Source organism: Equus caballus, chromosome 4, assembly GCF_041296265.1.
Source record: "Equus caballus isolate H_3958 breed thoroughbred chromosome 4, TB-T2T, whole genome shotgun sequence".
In the NCBI taxonomy this organism is placed as follows: Eukaryota; Metazoa; Chordata; class Mammalia; order Perissodactyla; family Equidae; genus Equus; species Equus caballus.
This window is the reverse complement of record NC_091687.1, coordinates 50,839,347-50,859,028: the sequence shown is the minus strand read 5'-3', so window position 1 is coordinate 50,859,028 and position 19,682 is coordinate 50,839,347. Positions and strand designations below refer to the sequence as shown.

General features: G+C 35.4%; 1 protein-coding gene across 6 annotated transcripts in view; it reads left to right on the top strand.

Moving 5' to 3' along the window:
* The window catches only part of ETV1 (ETS variant transcription factor 1), a 90,340-nt gene extending 73,627 nt beyond the window's left edge, over positions 1-16,713 (top strand). For all 6 annotated transcript variants that reach the window (XM_003364807.5, XM_005609238.4, XM_014739179.3 and 3 more), the window contains 4 exons: positions 352-420; positions 3,464-3,633; positions 8,959-9,060; positions 13,925-16,713. In XM_003364807.5, coding sequence (XP_003364855.2) covers positions 352-420; positions 3,464-3,633; positions 8,959-9,060; positions 13,925-14,146 — 563 coding nt within the window. In that variant the 3' untranslated portion in view covers positions 14,147-16,713. The remainder of the gene's footprint in view (positions 1-351; positions 421-3,463; positions 3,634-8,958; positions 9,061-13,924) is intronic.
* Positions 16,714-19,682: the final 2,969 nt, after the last annotated feature.

Sequence of the window (19,682 nt, the reverse complement as noted above, 5' to 3'; positions counted from 1 at the left end):
ATAATGTTATAACTCCTAGGTTGCCAGTGTTTACGTGAGTTCTATGCTTGGCTTAGTTATAATAGAAATAGCTAACTCTCATATATCACTGTGTGTTGGGCACTATTCTCAACTTGCATATATTGAATCATTTTATCCTCAGAACAACCCTATAAGGTAGATGGTTTATCATCGTTCCCGTTTTATAGATGAGGAAGCTGAGGCACAGAGGTTAAACGGATGTGTCCAAGGTCACAGAGCTACAAAGTGACAGTCCTTTTCCACCCCAATTTTTGTGTTAATGGTTATATTTTAAATTGTTTGTGAGCTTCATTTCTGTCATGAGTAAATGTATCCTATTTTCCCCCACAGGCTGTATGTTTGAAAAGGGCCCCAGGCAGTTTTATGATGACACCTGTGTTGTCCCAGAGAAATTCGATGGTAGGTTTTTGATTGTACATCAAGGTTTGATTTTTATAAGAGGGAGTGGAGAGATCACCCTCGCCTTTGCTGAAAACAGTCAACATCCCTACTTAAAGATTTCTATGCACATCATTTATGATGCACTCAACTCTCGCTAAACTTTGCCTCTTATAAATTCTCTCTTTCCTTCCTCCATCCGGAAGCTTTTTTCTTTCCCCCTATGAGAGACCCCATTTTTAGAGATACAGCCAGAGTATCGTTCTTGAGGAGCTTTGTGTAGAGTGAGAGGGGCCTGTCCATTGCCCTGCTGAGCACATGCAGCTTGTTCGAGATTTATTGAAAGCTGATCCCATAATTAACAAAGCAGAACAGAAAGCATGCTACTGTGGATGCACAGATGACTAATGCAGACTCTTTCCCTTTATTGTTCATGAAAAGATGCATTATGGAACACAGGAACAGCATAGCTGCCCATTTAGTTAGTGATTGTTTGTCCTTTTTTGTTTTTTTTTCTGGAAGATGTTCATTACTAATGTGGCATTACTTTGTAATTGCTTCAAATGGAGTTAGGAGAGCATTACCTTCTTAATATCACTTGCTGCTGCAGTGAAAAGGTCCCAGATGTTAGAAAAGGGTGTCACGTTAGATAGAGTCTTCTTTTCTTGACAACGGTGCCCGAAGTCACCATCTATAAGGAAGCTTGGGTAAAAAGTGAACAGTTCACTGATGTCTTGGTTCTTCAGAGTGGTCTCCCTAGTTCCTGCTTTGATTGTTTAACAGGAAGCGAGCAGGGGCCTCTGATTAGCTGATTGCACAAACTTTGGGGATCGTGGTTGTAATGACTTGGTAGCTCTCAGAAGTTTTTAATTGTCCTTATTTAAACAGCAAAGTGCATGCTCAGATTGCTTCTCAATCTCTAATTACTTGCTTGAACACTACGTACTCTGTTCCAGAGGGTTTTGCTTTCTTATACTTCCCAGAAGGGATGATAAACCTTGGAAAGATCTGCTTCTTTAGCCTTCCTTTAAATTGATAAATTCGTTCAAGGTCGCAGGATTAAGCTCCAATAAGGATCACTTTTTTGGCCTTATTCTACAATAGATGTTTGTTTTAAGCTTTGAGTTTCAGAGGTGTGATCTGTGTTATTTAGCACCGTTAGCAGAGCATCATGATTCTTAAAATACAGCCTTTTCTCTTGACACAAGGCATGAAGCCTTTACTTCCTGGAATGACCTTCATTAGTTTCTGTCATTCTTAGTGAGCTTAATATTTTAGTAAATCTTGATAATCAGTATGGGCATTGAGGGAAGAAAAATTGCTCAAAAGGATAGACAGGATTATGATATAATCTAACAAGCCAAAGTCACACCAGTGTTTACCGAAGCTAACTGTCTTCATTATTTGTTCCTTTTGACTTTTAAGTATTCCTCAATTTTATACTAAGAAAACGTTTTTTGGAAGATAGTATTAGTCTTGCGTTTTACAAGGAATAGAGAACAAGAAGAAAGAGACCAAGGGTTATCTTTTCATTGTATAAGGCCAGTATGATCAGTTACATTTATAGGCAGAAGCAATCTAGAGATTATAAAATTTGACAGTGTTTCACTCTCTCTGCACAATTGCTCAGTTACCCCCATGAAAAAAATTTGTAAATCTCAGAAGGAAAAACTGAGAGAAATAAAACTGTCATTAAAATCAATATGAAGCGACACTTCTAAATATCTAGCTTAGACCAAAACATCATAATTTTTAGTAGCTATTGACTGAGTAGTTTTATTTTGTTGTAGGTTTTTAAAGTGTTGTTCTTTCTGTAATTATTTTAAAAGGTATGTTTCTGTCTACAGACTAAAGGAAAGTTTTAAAAAGCTTGTGATTTGGTCTGTTTTATAATTTAAACTTAGTGTGAATAGATCAGCTTGAATATATTCTGGCCGAATTGTTTCTTTACCGGAGAAGAGAAATTCATGCATTAACAATGATATGCTTGCAGGGCCCTAGACATTCAATCCCCAATGTGACCAATTCCGCATATTTTTGAGACGGTTGGCTGGAGACTGAAGTACATTATCAGTAGACATGAAACTGAGGTGTTTTTCTTTTTTGGTAAAACCAAGATATCTGACCAGATTTATACTAGAAGCCTTGCAAAACTAACACGTTCTTTGCTGTCATCTACTCAATAGATGTTTACACTATATATGAATAACAAATAAATGTAACAGAAACTTTTCTTGCTTAAAAATATGGATTTTTAGAAAGCTCTGATATATACATTTTTAAATTTGACTTTTAGAAAAAGAATAGCAAACTGAATTCAAGTGAGTGAAATGCAAACAGAAGATAAAGAAAAATGAGAGAATTTTCATTTGCTTCCAGTTGAGAATGTGGTAGTGCCAGTATGAAGGTGTGGAGGGAGAATGGTATGATGGTAATCTGGTATGCCCTAAATTACCCAAGAGATTTTCCTAATTTATATAAAGTGAAGATTACTTAACTCAGAGTTTAAGATGCTATTAAATTTGTGTTGAAATGTTTGCATTAAAATTTACAATAGTTTGTCATGTAGAGGTCAGTGAAGTATTTACAGGTCAATGAAGTTAATGATTGTAATTTACTGAATTTAATTTGTACAAATAAAATGCCCAGAGCTTAAAATTGATTACTCCCTCTTCAGTGTTGCTTAGAACAGTGAGTAATGACATTAACAATAAAAGCAAAGAAATGTGATTAGATGCTATGGTTGTTAAAGAAATGAATGGGAAAAAAAGATAGTTATTACAAAAGTTTTATAAGTAAATGACATCTGTGGGTTTATTCTGCACCTGTGTGCATTTATTTTGACCTTTATATATTATATATAATTGTCTGCAAGTTTGTGCTGATTCCTAGTTTACATTCAACTCTTTAACTGTTTTAAATCCCTATTTAATGGTAACATTACAGTTCACAGAAACCCATAAAGTAGTTGTGGTTTAACCATTTTCGTGATTGGTTTAATGTCAATTTTATGTAAATGTCATAATATTGCTAATAATAGAAACTTAAAAAATTTTTAATTTAGGGGACATCAAACAAGAGCCAGGAATGTATCGGGAAGGCCCCACATACCAGCGGCGAGGATCATTGCAGCTCTGGCAGTTTTTGGTAGCTCTTCTGGACGACCCTTCCAATTCTCATTTCATTGCCTGGACTGGGCGAGGCATGGAGTTTAAACTGATTGAGCCTGAAGAGGTGGGTTTAGTAGATTTTCGTTAAGAAAATCAGATATAATATAAAGAAACGTATATTTGAGTAACATGCCAAAATGTATTTCTTTAATTCTAAAACTTTAGGGAAACCTTCTGAGTTAGAAGGAGGATGGCAAAAAGGCATGTGTTCATTTAAAATAAAAATGAACGTGTTGCATGCTTGTTGAATGCTATCCTACAGAATTGATGTTGAAGGAAATCAACCAGAGCATCATTATTCAAGAATGCGGGACTTGGGAAGTCTCTAAAAGAGCATCTACGTTGGAGCAGGAGGGCAGGATGTTTTGTGGTCTTTGAGGGAGAGAGGAGAGATGTCTGCCAAAGTTCAACTAGTTTTGGGTATGGAGGAATTGTTCTTGAGAATTAGCAGCTATTATTTGGACAATCTTGATTTTGTCAAGGGGGTTGGAGAGGAACATTTAGAGACTAAAGTCATGTGCAACAGGGAATGGGGGAGAAACAGCTGTGGGGGATAAAAGGATGCAAGGGCCACAGTGGAAAATTCTCACTCCTTAAGTATTTCTTAGGAGACAAGGGCCTGGTAGGAATGTTGTTTCCCTTTGATTGTTGGTGACATCTGTTTCAAGTCAGCTGGGCTGTGTACACTCCCTTGGAAGGTAGGGATAAAGTTTAAAATGTTGCTAAGAAATTAGCACAATGAGAGTACCCTGGATAAAGATAATATGGATAAATGGAACACACTTTCAGCTACCTTCAACTATCTCGGTGCCCCCTGGCCTTCATACACATACAAAAGGAGTATTTCCTGAAGAACTTCTCAGTTAAATTTTATTCTTCCCAGGACCAGCTTTAGGCTTAATGCTGCTGTTACTATTACAGCATAACCCATGAATAGTATTTTGGACCTCTATAGAAAGGTGATTTTCATATGAAATGTTTGTGTGTTATTAACGATGCTTTCTCTGCTTCTATTAAAATTGACTTTAGTTTACATCAGCCAAGAAAGCAATGGAAGATTTTTAGCTAAAATGCCTGTGACCGATCATATTGGCTGTAGGATCTAAACACCTCAGGAAGGTAAAAAAATTGAGTAAGATATCCAGCTATTTTTAAACTCAAGTGATTATTTGGTATAGATGGACATTTACAACCTAAGCTGATGGGGCTATACATCTTAAATTTTCTGCCCTATGAAACCATGTTTTCTATCATAATCAGATAACATGCCCTAATCTGATATCCAGAAGATAAGGGCACATTACTGATGAAGATTTAAGAGATTATCTGATTCAAATATGTGTTAAAAGAAGTACAAGGGGCCAGCCCTCTGGCAGAGTGATTAAGATCACATGCTCTGCTTCAGTGGCCCAGGCTTCACTGGTTAGGATCCTGGGCATGGACATGGCACCCCTCATCAAGCCATGCTGAGGTGGCATCCCACATAGCAGGACTAGAAGGACCTACAACTGGAATATACAACTATGTACCGGGGGACTTTGGGGAGAAGAAGAAGAAAAGAGCTTGGCAACAGTTGTTAGCTCAGGGCCAATCTTAAAAAAAAAAAAAGAAGTACAAAATAAGAGGAGCTGGTTAGCACAGTTAAATCCACTCCAGGTTGTATCAATACGCTAGTTGTACTGGAGGGTTAGCTTTGCATCTCTTTTGCCCCACACCAAACACACACACACAGAGGGCTCAGTGTCAGAATTTGAAAGTATCCATTGTCTAGTGTGGACTGAATGCTTGGGTGTTTGAGTTTTGTAGCGTGTCTAAAACTTAACTTGCCTGTCAAAGGAAATGTTTATGTAGATATACTTAAATGATGTAAGTGAGAGAACCACAAAAATGTGAAGTACTAACAAATTGAGACTAGAAACACGTAATGTAAAGTAATTTGAAAGCCCTTTAACATGTTGGGTATGTGTGCTCTTCACCTCATGAAAGATGTTAATAATCGCTGCAAGACTTGGTTCATGCGAGAACTGAGTACATTCAACAAGAATTTATATCAAACAGTTATCTCCTGCCACCTGTGATTAAAATAAGCAGAAACAGAATTTTTTATTTTTGTCATACATTTGTTAAGATAGGGGAAATTACTGAATTATGTTAGTAATTATTGATCCATTCAGAAGAGTAAAAATTCTTACGCAAATGATTAAGTTCCTTATCTAGCAACTATTGACTTTTATGATGATCACGTTTGAATAAGTAGAATAGGAGACTTGACCAGATGACCATTAAGTTCTATCAGATTCTGAATTTCTTTGATTTTTTAAATGCAGAGAAGAAATATGATTACATCTGTTCCATACAACAAACCAACATTTAAACACCTTTTCTGTAGCAGACACATAAAGGAAAAAAGGGCTGGGTAATTCAGAATCAGTAGACCATTTCTAAAGAGTAACTAACTCAATGGCAATTGTGCAGTAAGCACTAAATGTCTCCTAAGGCCTTTGCTTGAAATGAAACGTCTCATTTCTGATTGCTGCATTGCTGACTGTTGCAATTGCTTCCATCAGGCAATGACTGTGCTGTTTATGTTTAAGTTTCTTCTTTGGAAAATGTTTGTGAAATTTCTTTAGCCTTGTGGCCCACCCTCAGCCTCTTCTTTCTACTACACTGAGCTCTTTGGGGACTGGGGATCTGTGTCAGCACAGCTCGTGAAAGGTGGCTCCGAAGCCATCCTTGTTGGAATTATTCCTGCATTCCATTTCTTTATATTTCATCTTGCAGTTTAGAATAATATTGAGTGAGACTTCACTCATGCTGATTATCTGTTCAGTGCGTTTGGATAACTTTAGCAAGCACATAATATTTAACATCTCTCTTTTAAGATATTTGAGATAACGAGATGTTATTGTTAGATTAATCTTAGATCCTAGGGAATTGCTCCAGGAAACAATTATTAGCACAGTAAAGCGTCTATAGGACTCAGAGTGAAGTCTTCTGATGGTATTCAAACTTGTTGAGCTGGAAGAGTTGCCAAGAAGTCTGAGAGCCAGGCCCTGATTGTGGTTTCCAGGTTTACTCTTGCATATTCAAGCATGATTTTTAAAAATAAAGTGAACAATACTTCAACTATTACATTTTCCTGTTCCATTCATTTGACAGTGTGGGTGAATGCTGTAGTGCCATCATCTTCTCACTCTCCTCCCTAACAGCCGAAGTTTTCATCTGAAGGAGTGTTAGAAGGAAGTCACTGAAAGTATCTCCAACCTTGCACCCACTCCGTGTTGAGAGTGATGCATTGGCTTTTAGTGGTGCTGAATGTGGTGGTGATTGGTGGGTGATATGTGAGGGCTGAATGGACTCTCTTAGTTGGTGGGTGGAAATTATTTATGTTATCTGTTCATTTTGCGTCAGTCTTTTTGTTGTTGTTGTGGTAAGAACATTTAACATGGGATCTACCTTCCTATCAAATTTTTAAGTGTAAAGACAGTGTTGTTAACTACAGGCATAGTGTTATACAGCAGATTGCTAGAACTTATTCATCTTGCATGACTTGTCTGCGTTTCACAGGCGTATTAGTATGTCCCATTTCCCTCAGCTTTGTGATGAATGTAACATTGAGACAGCTCGAAGAATAAATTTTACTGTTTCAAAATGTCTGCTAAGACCAGAATGCTGAGAACTAACTAGCATCATAAAAGTCAAACTCCGCTTAGAGTATTAAAAAAATCATCTTTCTCTCCCCAAAGTCTTCCACTGTGTTGTCTTAAAGTTTGTTGCACATATTTTACTTTCTAAGTGCATCCTGTTGAATTTCTAGAAAACAATTTCATTTGTAAATGAAAAAGTATTCAGAAATTGTTGTTTCATTTAGAGAGATATTAATAATTTATTTCACGGCCCCACCAGGTTTGCATGCTTCTCAGTTATCGTGTCTATTAAAGATTGACTGATAGCCCTTGTTAGGTTTTTAAAAGATGTTTTATTTAGAAGGGTATTACTTTCCTTTCTTATTGCCACCTTCCCATTTCACTGTTGCTCAAAACATTTACGTTAAAATGAAGTTTATCTTTGGAAAATTAAGATGTACCTGTCAGTGTGACTGTCTGCTTGAATGTATAGTCATGTCCCCGTTTTGTCACATCTCTCTGCTCTTAAAAAAGTATACTGATGCATGTGACTAAATTACGTTGTATCTTCATTCAGGGAATACAAATTAGTGAGAGAGAAAATAGCAAGGATCAGTATTTTTAAAAGAAAAAAACAAACCCTGGAGAAAAATTATTGCTAATAAAGAGGAGAGAGAATGATCTCTCTGAAAAGCATTCTATTTTAGTGTATGTGACATAGTAAAAATGTGGAATTTCATGGACACGAAGGAAAACACTAACCCTATTAGATAATACTCTCTTGGGGTTGGCTAGGTATGCATGCGAGCTGCAGTTTCTGCTCAGACTAATAAAAAGTGGAAATTAATGAGAACGTGACTTTAGCTGGGTAACAAAAGCAGCTGACACTATTCTGTATAATGCTTCAGCTAGCTCAGCTTGCTGGTGAGGTGGGGCAGACACATATATTGAGGAAGAAGATTTCTTAAAGCTCTTGAAGAACTCTCTCTTTGCCAGATAAATTGCTCCTCCAACCACATTACAAAAAGCTCTGAGATTTTTCACTAAACAACAAAGTGGACATTCTGCTTTACAGATTTTTGAATGTGGTCTCATGTACACGGTGACCTTTTCCACTTCCTTCTTATTTTTAGCATCCAATTACTGTTCTCTAAATGAATGCTTAATTCCCCACTTTAGTATTGGCTACAATTTTATTCTGATGCTGCTTCAGGCAATAAAAATTATTTGCAGTTCAGATTATTAATTTGTACACTGTTTCCTCTGCTATGCACACTATACCACTTCTTCACTCTTTTATTTAGTATCAAGGAAAATATCTTTCTTTGGTTTAGCATAACCTCAAAAAATACCTTTACAAAGAGATCACTAAACTGCTCTTGCTCTATAGTTTTTATCTGAAAAACTAAGAAGGAAAAATTGACAACATATCTCAGAATGGGAAGCTTGCCTCATGTTGGTGAATTGCAGCCTGTTCATTCCCATTGTAAATACATTCCCTTATTTCCATTTAATTTTGTATCCAAAACAATAGTGACAAAGAGTTCTATTGTGATGTTTCAGAATGATCACTGCATGCCTGGTTTAAAAAGCAAACCAGGATGGAGGAAATTCAGATCATGATACCTTTTGCCTCTTTTTACTTACGTCTTTGATTTGGATGTGTTTTGGAGGGTTTGGAAGTAATTAATTAATTAACTAATTTTTAGGAAATATGTTGATAAGTTAATACTTACTACTATGGAATTCTGTTTTGGTGGCAGGTGGCCCGGCGTTGGGGCATTCAGAAAAACAGGCCAGCTATGAACTATGATAAACTTAGCCGTTCACTCCGCTATTATTATGAGAAAGGAATCATGCAAAAGGTGAGCAGCTAATACAGCATTAAAATTCATTGAAATATTGCACATTAATCTGCATGTCACACTTTAAAAGCCACATATCATTGCATTGCTGAAGCAAGGTTTTCACTCACTTTAACATATGCTTAGCTCTTGGTTTTGGTATTACATGCCTTTCTGTTTATAAATTCATGGGTATTATAGACAAATGTGTAATACTACCATATACAAAGCAGTGGACTTTCTGGAAGTCCCCACTTTGCTGTGTTTGGTAAAAAATGTTGTTTCAGTACTAATATTGCATGTGTATATCCAGAAGTCATTGATATTCTCCTACATTCTCCACAATTATATGATTTCAAAATACTTTTGCTTATAGATTCTGATTCTTGAAACATTCAGAACATTTCTTTTTTTTATTCTGAGAAACATTTTTTTCCTTGCCTGATTTCGTTGCCTGACAGCTTAACATCCTAAACATTTTATTAAAAATAAGTATTTGATTTTATTTTGTTGGTAGAATGAAGGTAAATATATTTTATTTCAAATGAGCTTCCCTTAATATTTGAAAGTAGCTTTTTAAAAAAAGAGTTAGTTAAAACAAATGAATTACATTTAGCAGAAAATGTAAAAATTTTGAAGAAGGTAATGAATAAATGAATAAAGACAAAACATTTGTATGTTTGTTATTATTACATCCTCAGCCCTGCATGTGTCTTCAATCCAATTGTCTTGACTGTGAACTAAGTTTACGATTTATCCTTTGTGAACATTATGGTTTTATTATGCACCCTTTGTGCATTTAGGGGGACTTGAGCATAGTTATATATTGCAGATTGCTGCACATTTTTATGTCACTATGGTTAGGCCAAGAAAAAGCTACCAGTTGCTACATGAAAGTTACTAGAACAGAGGGGAACAGCATCAATGAGTTTCCCAGACCAAGGGAATCAACGCTCTGGAGTTTGCCATCTCAGAAGTTAGAACCACCAAGATCTTTAAAAGACAGGCTGAATTAGATTCTCAATTGCTTCCTATTTCCCTGAATCTCATCTTCAAAATGTATAATGGTTTATTACCTGCTCCTCCTGCCTTCTCTATCTCAACCCTGGAGTCATTTGTAATTCCTCCCATTTTCTCATCTACTACTCCCATTTGCAGCCAAATCCTTTCAAATACATGCCGTTCTTTTCATTTTCCTCACCATCTGCCTAATTCCGGCACATCCAGTGGGCTGGCATAGCAGGTGCTCAGCTGTCCCCCCAGGCAGCATTGCACAGCAGTCAAAGAAAATGCAGTCATGATTTAGGTTTGCATGCTGGCTTCTCATTGGGTCACCTTTTCGAACAGATTCTTCTCCTACTAAATGGTGGTATTCTTACCTCCTAAAGTTGTTGGGGCTATTAAATAAAATAATGTGCTTGAGACACGCATTGTACCTGGCACAATAAAAATCTTCAACAAATGCATCTCATATCCTGAAGCCAGTGTAAGCCAAGGCATATTTGGCTTATGTGTCTTGACCATTAAGTCCCTTGTTAAAAGGAGCATTAACAGACTGCCAGAAAGTATTATAGGATCTCCAATCACACCTCAGTTTCTAGGCACAATGTTTGGTAGGACATCTGCAATGTGTCAGGCCTGGTCTTAAATATTTGCAAAGGTGTTCAAACTTAAGCTTCTTATTACTATTATCACCACTTCCGTGTTCTTCTTTATTTATCCAATTATTACATATTCTGTTTGTTTACCTCTTATTTTAATAAATCAGTAAGGCGAGATGCTATCAAATAATCAAATAATGGCATGGATGTTTAAATACAGATAAAAATGTCATTACTCCTTACATTTTCCCCTATTAGGCTGTAATTGCCAAAGGAAACTATTTGTAGCTATTTATTTATCAGCTTCTACAGGACAGCAAAATGCTGTATGTGACAGACCTTTTGGGGTGCTGCTGTGTAATGTAAGAAAGGGCAGGTCATTTAATGGTGAAACATGTGAAAGTTGAAATCTACTTGTAACTAGCACAACAATCAAGGCCTTTTTACAGCCTTGCATATTTGCTCTTCTTCCTCACACGTGTTGAGCAATTCGACCTGCTGCTCTGACATACCTGTGACTCTCTGATTTCTTCACTCATATTGTTCTCTCTTTCTAAAATATCTTCTCTTCTCTTCATTACATTTTAACATAGATATCATTCTAATGTTTAAGTAAATTCTAGTATAGTCATTCAGAAGAAAATTATGCAGTCCTTTCTTTAAAAACTATGATTTAGAATTAATATATTTCAACATGTAGGGGAAAAATGTTTATATGACCACACTTGTTCATAAACTTAAAACTATGTGTATACATGGTATATGTAAAAGAAAATTAAATGGAAAGATTAGAAAATAAAATAAAAATAATCAACTGGATCTAAACATGTGAAAGACACCTGATTATTTCAGGATTTGTGAAAGAAGTAAGAAATGATGGAGTAATGTTTATTATACCTCATAGCTAGTACATGTGTATACTTCTACTTTAAAGTTTAGAAATGCCTAGAAAATAGATACCAATATTTTAACAGTGGTTATTTCTGGAGGATATGATGATAGCTCATTTCTTTTGGCCTAATCTGTAATTTTTAGCTTTCCTCCAGTATTTCTGTATTACTTTTGAAATTTTAAAAGTTAACACATAATTTAAATATCTAGTCTTGCAAAGCATAGTTCAAAAGATACCGCCTTGTTTAATTCTGATTCATCTCTCTTGCAAAATTCATATTTTACCTATCTCAGCATTGCAGTTTGGGTATACTTAATGCACAGCGTTTTCCGTATTGTAATTGTGTTACTGAGAATGGAAGACACTTTTCCCTTGTTTGGTTATCAGCCCTTGTTCTAAACTCTGTTGTATTTAACATAGCTCTATAAATATAGTAGTAGCCCTAAAAATGTTTATTCAGAAGAAAAATAGAGGGAAGCAGCAAGTCAAAGCAGAGTCCTTAAGAGATTTCATCATCTTGATTGCATATTATACAGTTTAATTCCTCACAATGATTTATCAAATCACTTCTAATTATAACCAATAGCAATAGGTTGGACAACAAAGGTCCAATAGCCTAAAGCAAATACTTTCTCTGCAGCCCCAAACAAAACAAGGCAGGTTATTAAAAGCTCTGAGGTATGCAGGCCATTTATTTTATTTTTGTCTCAAAATGCTTTGAACAAAGAAAAACTGGGATTTAGTATCTCAGGTATGTTTCTGATATTGCTTATTTTTATTTTTACGGTAATTTCGCCATTTCGCCTTTATGAACTTAATTTCCTTTTCGTAAAGAACTAAAATGAATAATTTATGCCAGGCTCTTCTGTTTGCTATGCATCGTACTAGAGACTTCCATCTGAATCTACCACAGGCTTCGAAGGAGCTGTTTCTGTCTCTATTTCACAAAGAAGGGGAACTGAGGGCCGTTTAAGAAACATGTCCAAGTTCACAAACACTAAGTATTTTGACTGTTTTCAAACTTAAAAATTTTCCGATTATATGGAGTCTCTAAATTGGTTCCTCTTACAGGGTAAAAATCTAGGGCAAAAAATGTTCTAAATTCTCTGAGTCCAGAACAGCAATATTCTTTGGTGCTAGCTCCTTTTCTCCCAAACATAACACAGATAGTTTATAAACTGTGAACTCACTGTCTCCCCACATCACAAAGCCACTAGCTGTGCCCTTTTGATACACAGGAACCTAGAGGTGTTGAGTAATTTCACCTTTTTGAAATTTCTAAGCTCTAGATACACACGGAGTTACTATCAAAGTTAACACAAAGAATTGTCTGCCCCCACACCCCCCTGCCTTGGGGGTTTTGAGAACCTCAGCATTGTCTGTTAGTGGTGGTGGGGGGGCACATATATTTGTTTCCTTCAATTGTTTATAATTTCCTAGAGAAGCATTAGTCTTCAAAATTTAAGTTTGGGGACATGTCATTCCCTATAAATTATGCTACTTCTCGTTTATTTCAGGCAGCTGTCACATTTCATTTTCTCATTTCCTCCCTATGCATTGTGTATTTTAAATTCCTTTCACTTTTTTACACCTCTACTTCCATTTGACACTTTACACACATCCTTAACTTCTGTCTAATGCATCTTGCCTTCATTTTTTAAAGTGATGTACCCAGGATAATCCTGTCCTCTTGATCCATCCTTCATTTAAATAAGGCTATGCATCTTATTTTTTTTTTACATGAGAATACACACTGCAAAAGAAAAAAAAAGAATAAGTTCACCCTGTGAATCAGTCAATCACTAGTGTAGCCTTATTAGGAACATGACGCATTTTCCTTTTAAGGTTTGGAAGTTTCGTTTTTCTACAGTTTCAGAAAAGTAAAGGTCCAGTTTATTTTGTGAGTATTACCTCATAAAACAGAGGGAAAAAATTTGAGTGTGAGATGCCTAATGGAATCATTGATATTTTCCTCCAAATAATATGCATATTAAAGCAAGCAAGCTGCTAAGCGTTTTAGCTATATCTGGAATAAATGTAATTATTATTCAAGGTCAACATTTTGCATTTCCCTCGATTAGCCATAGTTTATTTCACAAAGGACTTTTTCTTTTCTTTTATGTATACCTTCTACTACTCGGTTATTTTTTTTTCTGTTATCCATCCTTTCTGGTGTATTAAACCATGGTTTTGTTCTTTCTTTTCCCTGGGGATGGTGAAGATGATTTTTTTTCAATTGAGGAATAATTGACATATAGCATTATGTTAGTTTCAAGTGTACAACATAATGATTTGATATTTGTCTATATTGCGAAGTGATCACCACAGTATGTCTGGTTAACATCCAGAGCTATACATAAGGATGAGTTTTTCTCTTCCATGTTTTCATCAGGTGGCTGGAGAGAGATATGTCTACAAATTTGTGTGCGATCCAGAAGCACTCTTCTCCATGGCCTTTCCAGATAATCAGCGTCCACTGCTGAAGACAGACATGGAGCGTCACATCAACGAAGAGGACACGGTGCCTCTGTCTCACTTTGACGAGAGCATGGCCTACATGCCAGAAGGGGGCTGCTGCAACCCCCACCCCTACAATGAAGGCTATGTGTATTAACGCAAGTGACAGTCAAGCAGGGCCTCCTCGCGCTTTTCCTCTTTTTGCAAGATGCAGAGAATCTCTGAATTCTCTTCAATCTTTGTTTGATTTTTGTTGTTTGTATTTTATTTTTAAATAATAATACGCAAAAGGGGGCTTTTCCTGTTGCATTATTCTATGGTCTGCCATGGACTGTGCACTTTATTTGAGGGTGGGTGGGAGTAATCTAAACATCTATTCTGTGTAACAGGAAGATAATGGGTGAATGGGTGGGGGGAGTCGGGGATTACTTTTTACTTAGGCTTGGGATGGGGTCCTACAGGTTTTAATTATGATGAAGCTATATCATGTTGATTTGATTTCATAACAACATAAGAAAATGTTTCTTTTCTCTGGGTATCTACGGTACAGTTAATTCACATTGTGTAAATATCCACTTGGAGACTATTGCCTTGGGCATTTTCCCCTATCATTTCTGAGTCTCTGCAAGGTGTACAAAAAAAATCTACTGTAAATGGCAGTTTAATTGTTAGAAATGACTGTTTTTGCACCTCTTGTAAAAAGGTATTTAGAGATTGCATTTGCTGTTTCTTGTTTTGTTTTGCTTTATATATGACTCACAGAGGATGACCATAAAATGGGTAATTCTCTCTGAAGTTGAGTAATCACCATGACTGTAAATGAGGGGCACAATTTTGGACTCTGGCTCCAAACTGAGTCACAGGCCAGTAGCATTACATGTATCTGGTGCCACCTTGCTGTTTAGATACAAATCATACTGTCATTTAAATATTTTGAAGCCCATTTCAGTTTTTAAATAATGATATGTCATGGTTCTTTGAGATCTTCATTTAAATGTTAAATCTGGGATCACAATGAAGCAAAAAATATCTGTCTCCTTTTACTTCCTTCAGTACACAAAAACATTATTTAATCAATAAGAATTAACTGTACTAAATCACATATTATGCTGTCCTAGATGCAGCAAGCACTCCTTAAGAAAAATATCCAATACACTAAATAGGTACTATAGTAATTTTTAGACATGGTACCCATTGATATGCATTTAAACCTTTTACTGCTGTGTTATGTTGATAACATATATAAATATTAGATAATGCTAATGCTTCTGCTGCTGTCTTTTCTGTAATACTCTCTTTCATGCTGAATTTACTATGACCATTTATAAGCAATGCAGTTAACTACAGATAGCATTTCAGGACAAAATAGATGACTCGAACCATTTATTGCTTAAAAAATAGCTTACGCCATGCTATGCTATAAGCAGCTTTTATGCACATTGACAAATGAAGAGTAAGCTTCAGCTTGCTAAGGGAAACTGTGGAAACTTTTGTAACTTTTGGTGAAATGGAAAATTATTTACAAACTGTCAAAGAATATGAGGAAGTTGCTGTATGACATAGTGCTGGCACTGATATTATCTATCACGTTGTTTTGGACACTCGTGTAAATGTGATTGGATTGTTTGAAAGAAAACTTAAAGATTTAAAGTTTCAAAGGTTTTTGTTTGTTTTTGTTTTGCATTTGGAGAAAATATTGGAAGCAGGCTGTGTTGTTCCATTCACCTTGAAAAGACCATAAGTAAATGGTGTTGCAGTAACTCTGAATAGCTTGCTAAACGATTCAAACAAGAAATACGAATTTTGTTCAGTCCATCAATATCCCAGAGGAACAACGATTTTTTAGGAGTGTATAGAAAATTGGTAAAAAAAATCCTAAACACAAAGCCAAAATCAACCTATGAAGGCGTTTCATGACAAGCACAGGAAAGATTGTTGAAAAATGATTTTCTGGCAACCCATTTTCCAACACAACACCGATCACAGTTCATGTTGCTAAATTGAACAGTTATTGGGAAACCCACATACCATAATCGATACTATTCACATTTAATCCTACAAAAAAAGGATTCTAACTTCAACATATGTGTGTAACCTGTGATTGCAATGATTGTTCTACATATGCATTATATATCATTAGGCCCATTATGGGCTATATGCCTTAAAAGTCCGAACTTTTTTTTCCCCACTATGCTCATGAGGCCATTTACAGCACTTAGAGTAAAAGCAGATTTTAAAATATTCAGCTAAAGTTTTATTGGGAAGAGAATTGACATATTTGGAGAAATTGAAAGTGGGTCTTGAAAATATGATCTAAATGAAAATTGTATTAAGGATTTTTTCCTTTTTTTTCCTTCTGTTTTTATTTTTCTCCTTTTTCTTTTTGCTTTTTAAAATCCTAGTTCTAGTTTGCCAGAACTAGTGAGGAAGAATTGGGCTGTGAGTTATCATAATGGATCAGAGGAAGAGCTGGTGTTAATTATATATATTTAAGGACAAACCATGTATTTTGCTGTTTAAGGTAGTGACTCACTGAAGTAAGTAAGTAATTGGCCAACATTAAAGATATTTCCAATATAGAAGGGTTCAAAACATCGCTTTATAAACTCTTTTGGGAAATGTATCTGGTTTTTTTTTTTTCAAAGTTCTGTTTTTATTATACTTTTGTTTGGTTGTGTTTTTATTTTCAGATAGATTAATAAATCTGGCAGCTGATTTCTGCAAGATTCTTGTGTTTTGAATTTCTAATTGAATTGGCTACTCAAACATAGAAATCAATTAATAACATTTTCCTTCAACTTGGTAAAAGAAACTAAAAGAAATATCTTCCCTATTGTTTGCTGCCTCTTGATGATGACATGCTAATATCCAACAGACTAATTACAACAAAGAATGTTACATTCCAAATAACTAATGAAAAATGATTTTTCTTAAGTTATGCTTATTAAAAAAATGCTTGAGATAAAAATCCACAAAGCTGACAGTGCAGAGCAGTTTTCTCAAATCATGGAAGGATCTTGGCGATCATTTGATCGAACTTCTTTATAGATTGTATTACTTTCCTATAGATGCTGTAACAAATTACCACAAATTTAATATCTTAAAGCAGCAGAAATTTATCCTCTCATAGTTCTGGATATCTGAAGTCTAAAATGAGTTTAAAGGGGCTAAAAGCAACGTGTCTGTCAGGCTTGTTCCTTCTGGAGGTTGCAAGGGAGAATCACATACTAGCTGCTTCTACTTTTAGAGGCTGCTGACATTCTTGGCTTCTGGCTCCTGGCTTCATCACTCCAATCTCTGCTTCTCTGGTCACATCCTTTTCTCCTCTACTGTAGTCAAATCTCCCTGTGCCTACCTTTTATAAGGACACCTCTGATTACATTTAGGGTCCACCCAGATAACCCAGGATTCTCCCGATCTCAAGATCTTTAACTTAATCATATCCTTGAAATCCCTTTTGCCAGATAAGGTATCATTCACAGGTTCCTGGGATCAAGACATGGATATAGGGTTGGGTTTGGGAGGGAGGTGTTATTCAGCCTATCATCCAGATGAAGATACCATGTAGTGAAAATACTGACTGACTTACCTGTGGCCAAAAAAGTTCTATTGATGGAGCTAGGATTAGAAATTACTGAAGAATAGTTTTGTTCACCATTGATTCAGTCTCACTTGACTGCATAAATGGTACTGAAAGCATTCTATATTAAAGTTTATCTATTCCACTAAAGCATTTGGTAATCACATTAAGCTTTGAGATTATTTGATTCCCCCTCGTGTAAACTTTATGTAACAAGAAAAAAATAAAGTGTGATAATTACAGAGTAGTAGCACAGTGAATTCTCTTTGAGCCAGATTATATTTTTTTAAATAAATTTCTTTTGGTGCTAGTACGAGTTGCTACTGTGAGATCTTTAACATCTGCAAGTGATTTTATTAGGTAAGAATAATAGATAAAATATGTCTGTTACTCAAAAAAACAATTCTAATATATGAATCAGCTTATCGTTATATGACAAGGAAATAAATCTATTACCCAATGTTAGAGCATTTGCTCACATCATAGGAGTTTCTAAAATGAGCCTCTTTGTCTATCAGGCAGCATTTTCAGAGCTTATAATGACAAAACATTACAAAGGAGAAGGCCATTTAAATGTTTCTTACTTGGTATCTTAAAAGAGAAAAACTAAAATTTAAAAATAAGAAATGAGTAAGCTATTTTCCAGTTGTAGCTTGACATGAGGAAGGCGAAAAATAGAGTTGTTAAAAAATAAAACATACAATTTGGGTAAAAAAATAATAGAAATTAAAGAAGGCAAATGGACATATTGAGTAATTGTGATAAGAATTGCATAAAAGCCAAGTTTCCATAAGGTATCGGTGTTGCACATGATACTGAAGAATTTGGCCCAGTTTACTCAGAACTCAACTAGTACTTTTAGGGCTTCACTTTTTTTTAATGTGAGACTCGTTTAGAAGGATTTATTTATTCAAAAAGCAGTTTATGGAAAAATATAATTTAAGAAGAGAATTTGATTAGAGTAGTAGATGCCTTTATAGAAATATTGATGATTTTGGAATATTCAGTTAAAAGCATAGATAGAATAGCTATAGTTTATGGACTCATATGTAAGGAAGGGTATGTGGGAGTTTTTTGCATATAGACTTCAATATTCTTATTTACTTCCATTCTAAAATTATGTTTCTACGGGGAAGAAATTTTTAATTCACTTGGATGTATTAAAATTATACTTATGGTATGAGAAAACATGCTATGAAATTTATGTGACTATAGCAAACTAAATATGCTCAAAATTTAAATCTAAAAATAAAAGCCCAGAAACTGAAGATATTGGACTGTCGTGATCACTCTGGAAGGTGGCACATCTAAAACTGACAAATGTCTAAATTTTTCACTTGCTTCTAATCATCTGAATCATTTTAATCATTTAATTTGTGACCAAGGCACTGAGGAATGTCTTTGCACTCCTTCTGTCACTTCCCAAGTATTCTCTTTCTGGTAACTTGGGTCCCAGGACACCTGATAAATCTTTTTCTAGTTCCATGTTCTAATCTCTTTAAATTAAATTATTTACCTTATTTCACATAATCCCTTCAGCAACTATATCAGGAAAAGATTTGGGAAAGGAACTATCTACATTATTTCACTGACTCCCATGTGTCAGCCAGCCAGCGTGCATGCATGACAAATGTTACTGCCTCCATCATTGGCTTTGAAGAGAAGCTTAAGCTAATGGCAAAACCAAAATGTCATTGTGTCAAGCTGTTGTGTGATCACACGCAGATTCATAAACCCTACTTTTCTATGTAACCTGGCCCTTGCTATTTTCTTGATTTAAATTTCTAGTGACTTAAGATGTGTGTAGCAATGAATCACATTTTGCTGAAACACAGCCTTATTTAAAACATTTCTTTAACCATTTTTGAATAGTCTTTACAGAAAAATCTGAAAAATCAAGTACTATTTAAACAACAGCAACATCAAACCATGATTTTTGTTTTGAGTCTTTAAGCATCTAGAAATCAAAATGATTAAGTACCACTTTGTCTTTTCCCATTGGAGAAGGGAAAGAGATTCCAAAAGAGACAGACATACTGATTAAATTCTTCAGAAAGTTGTAAACGCTGCCCCTGTGATTCACGCTATTGGACATGACTTCTGAAACTAACAG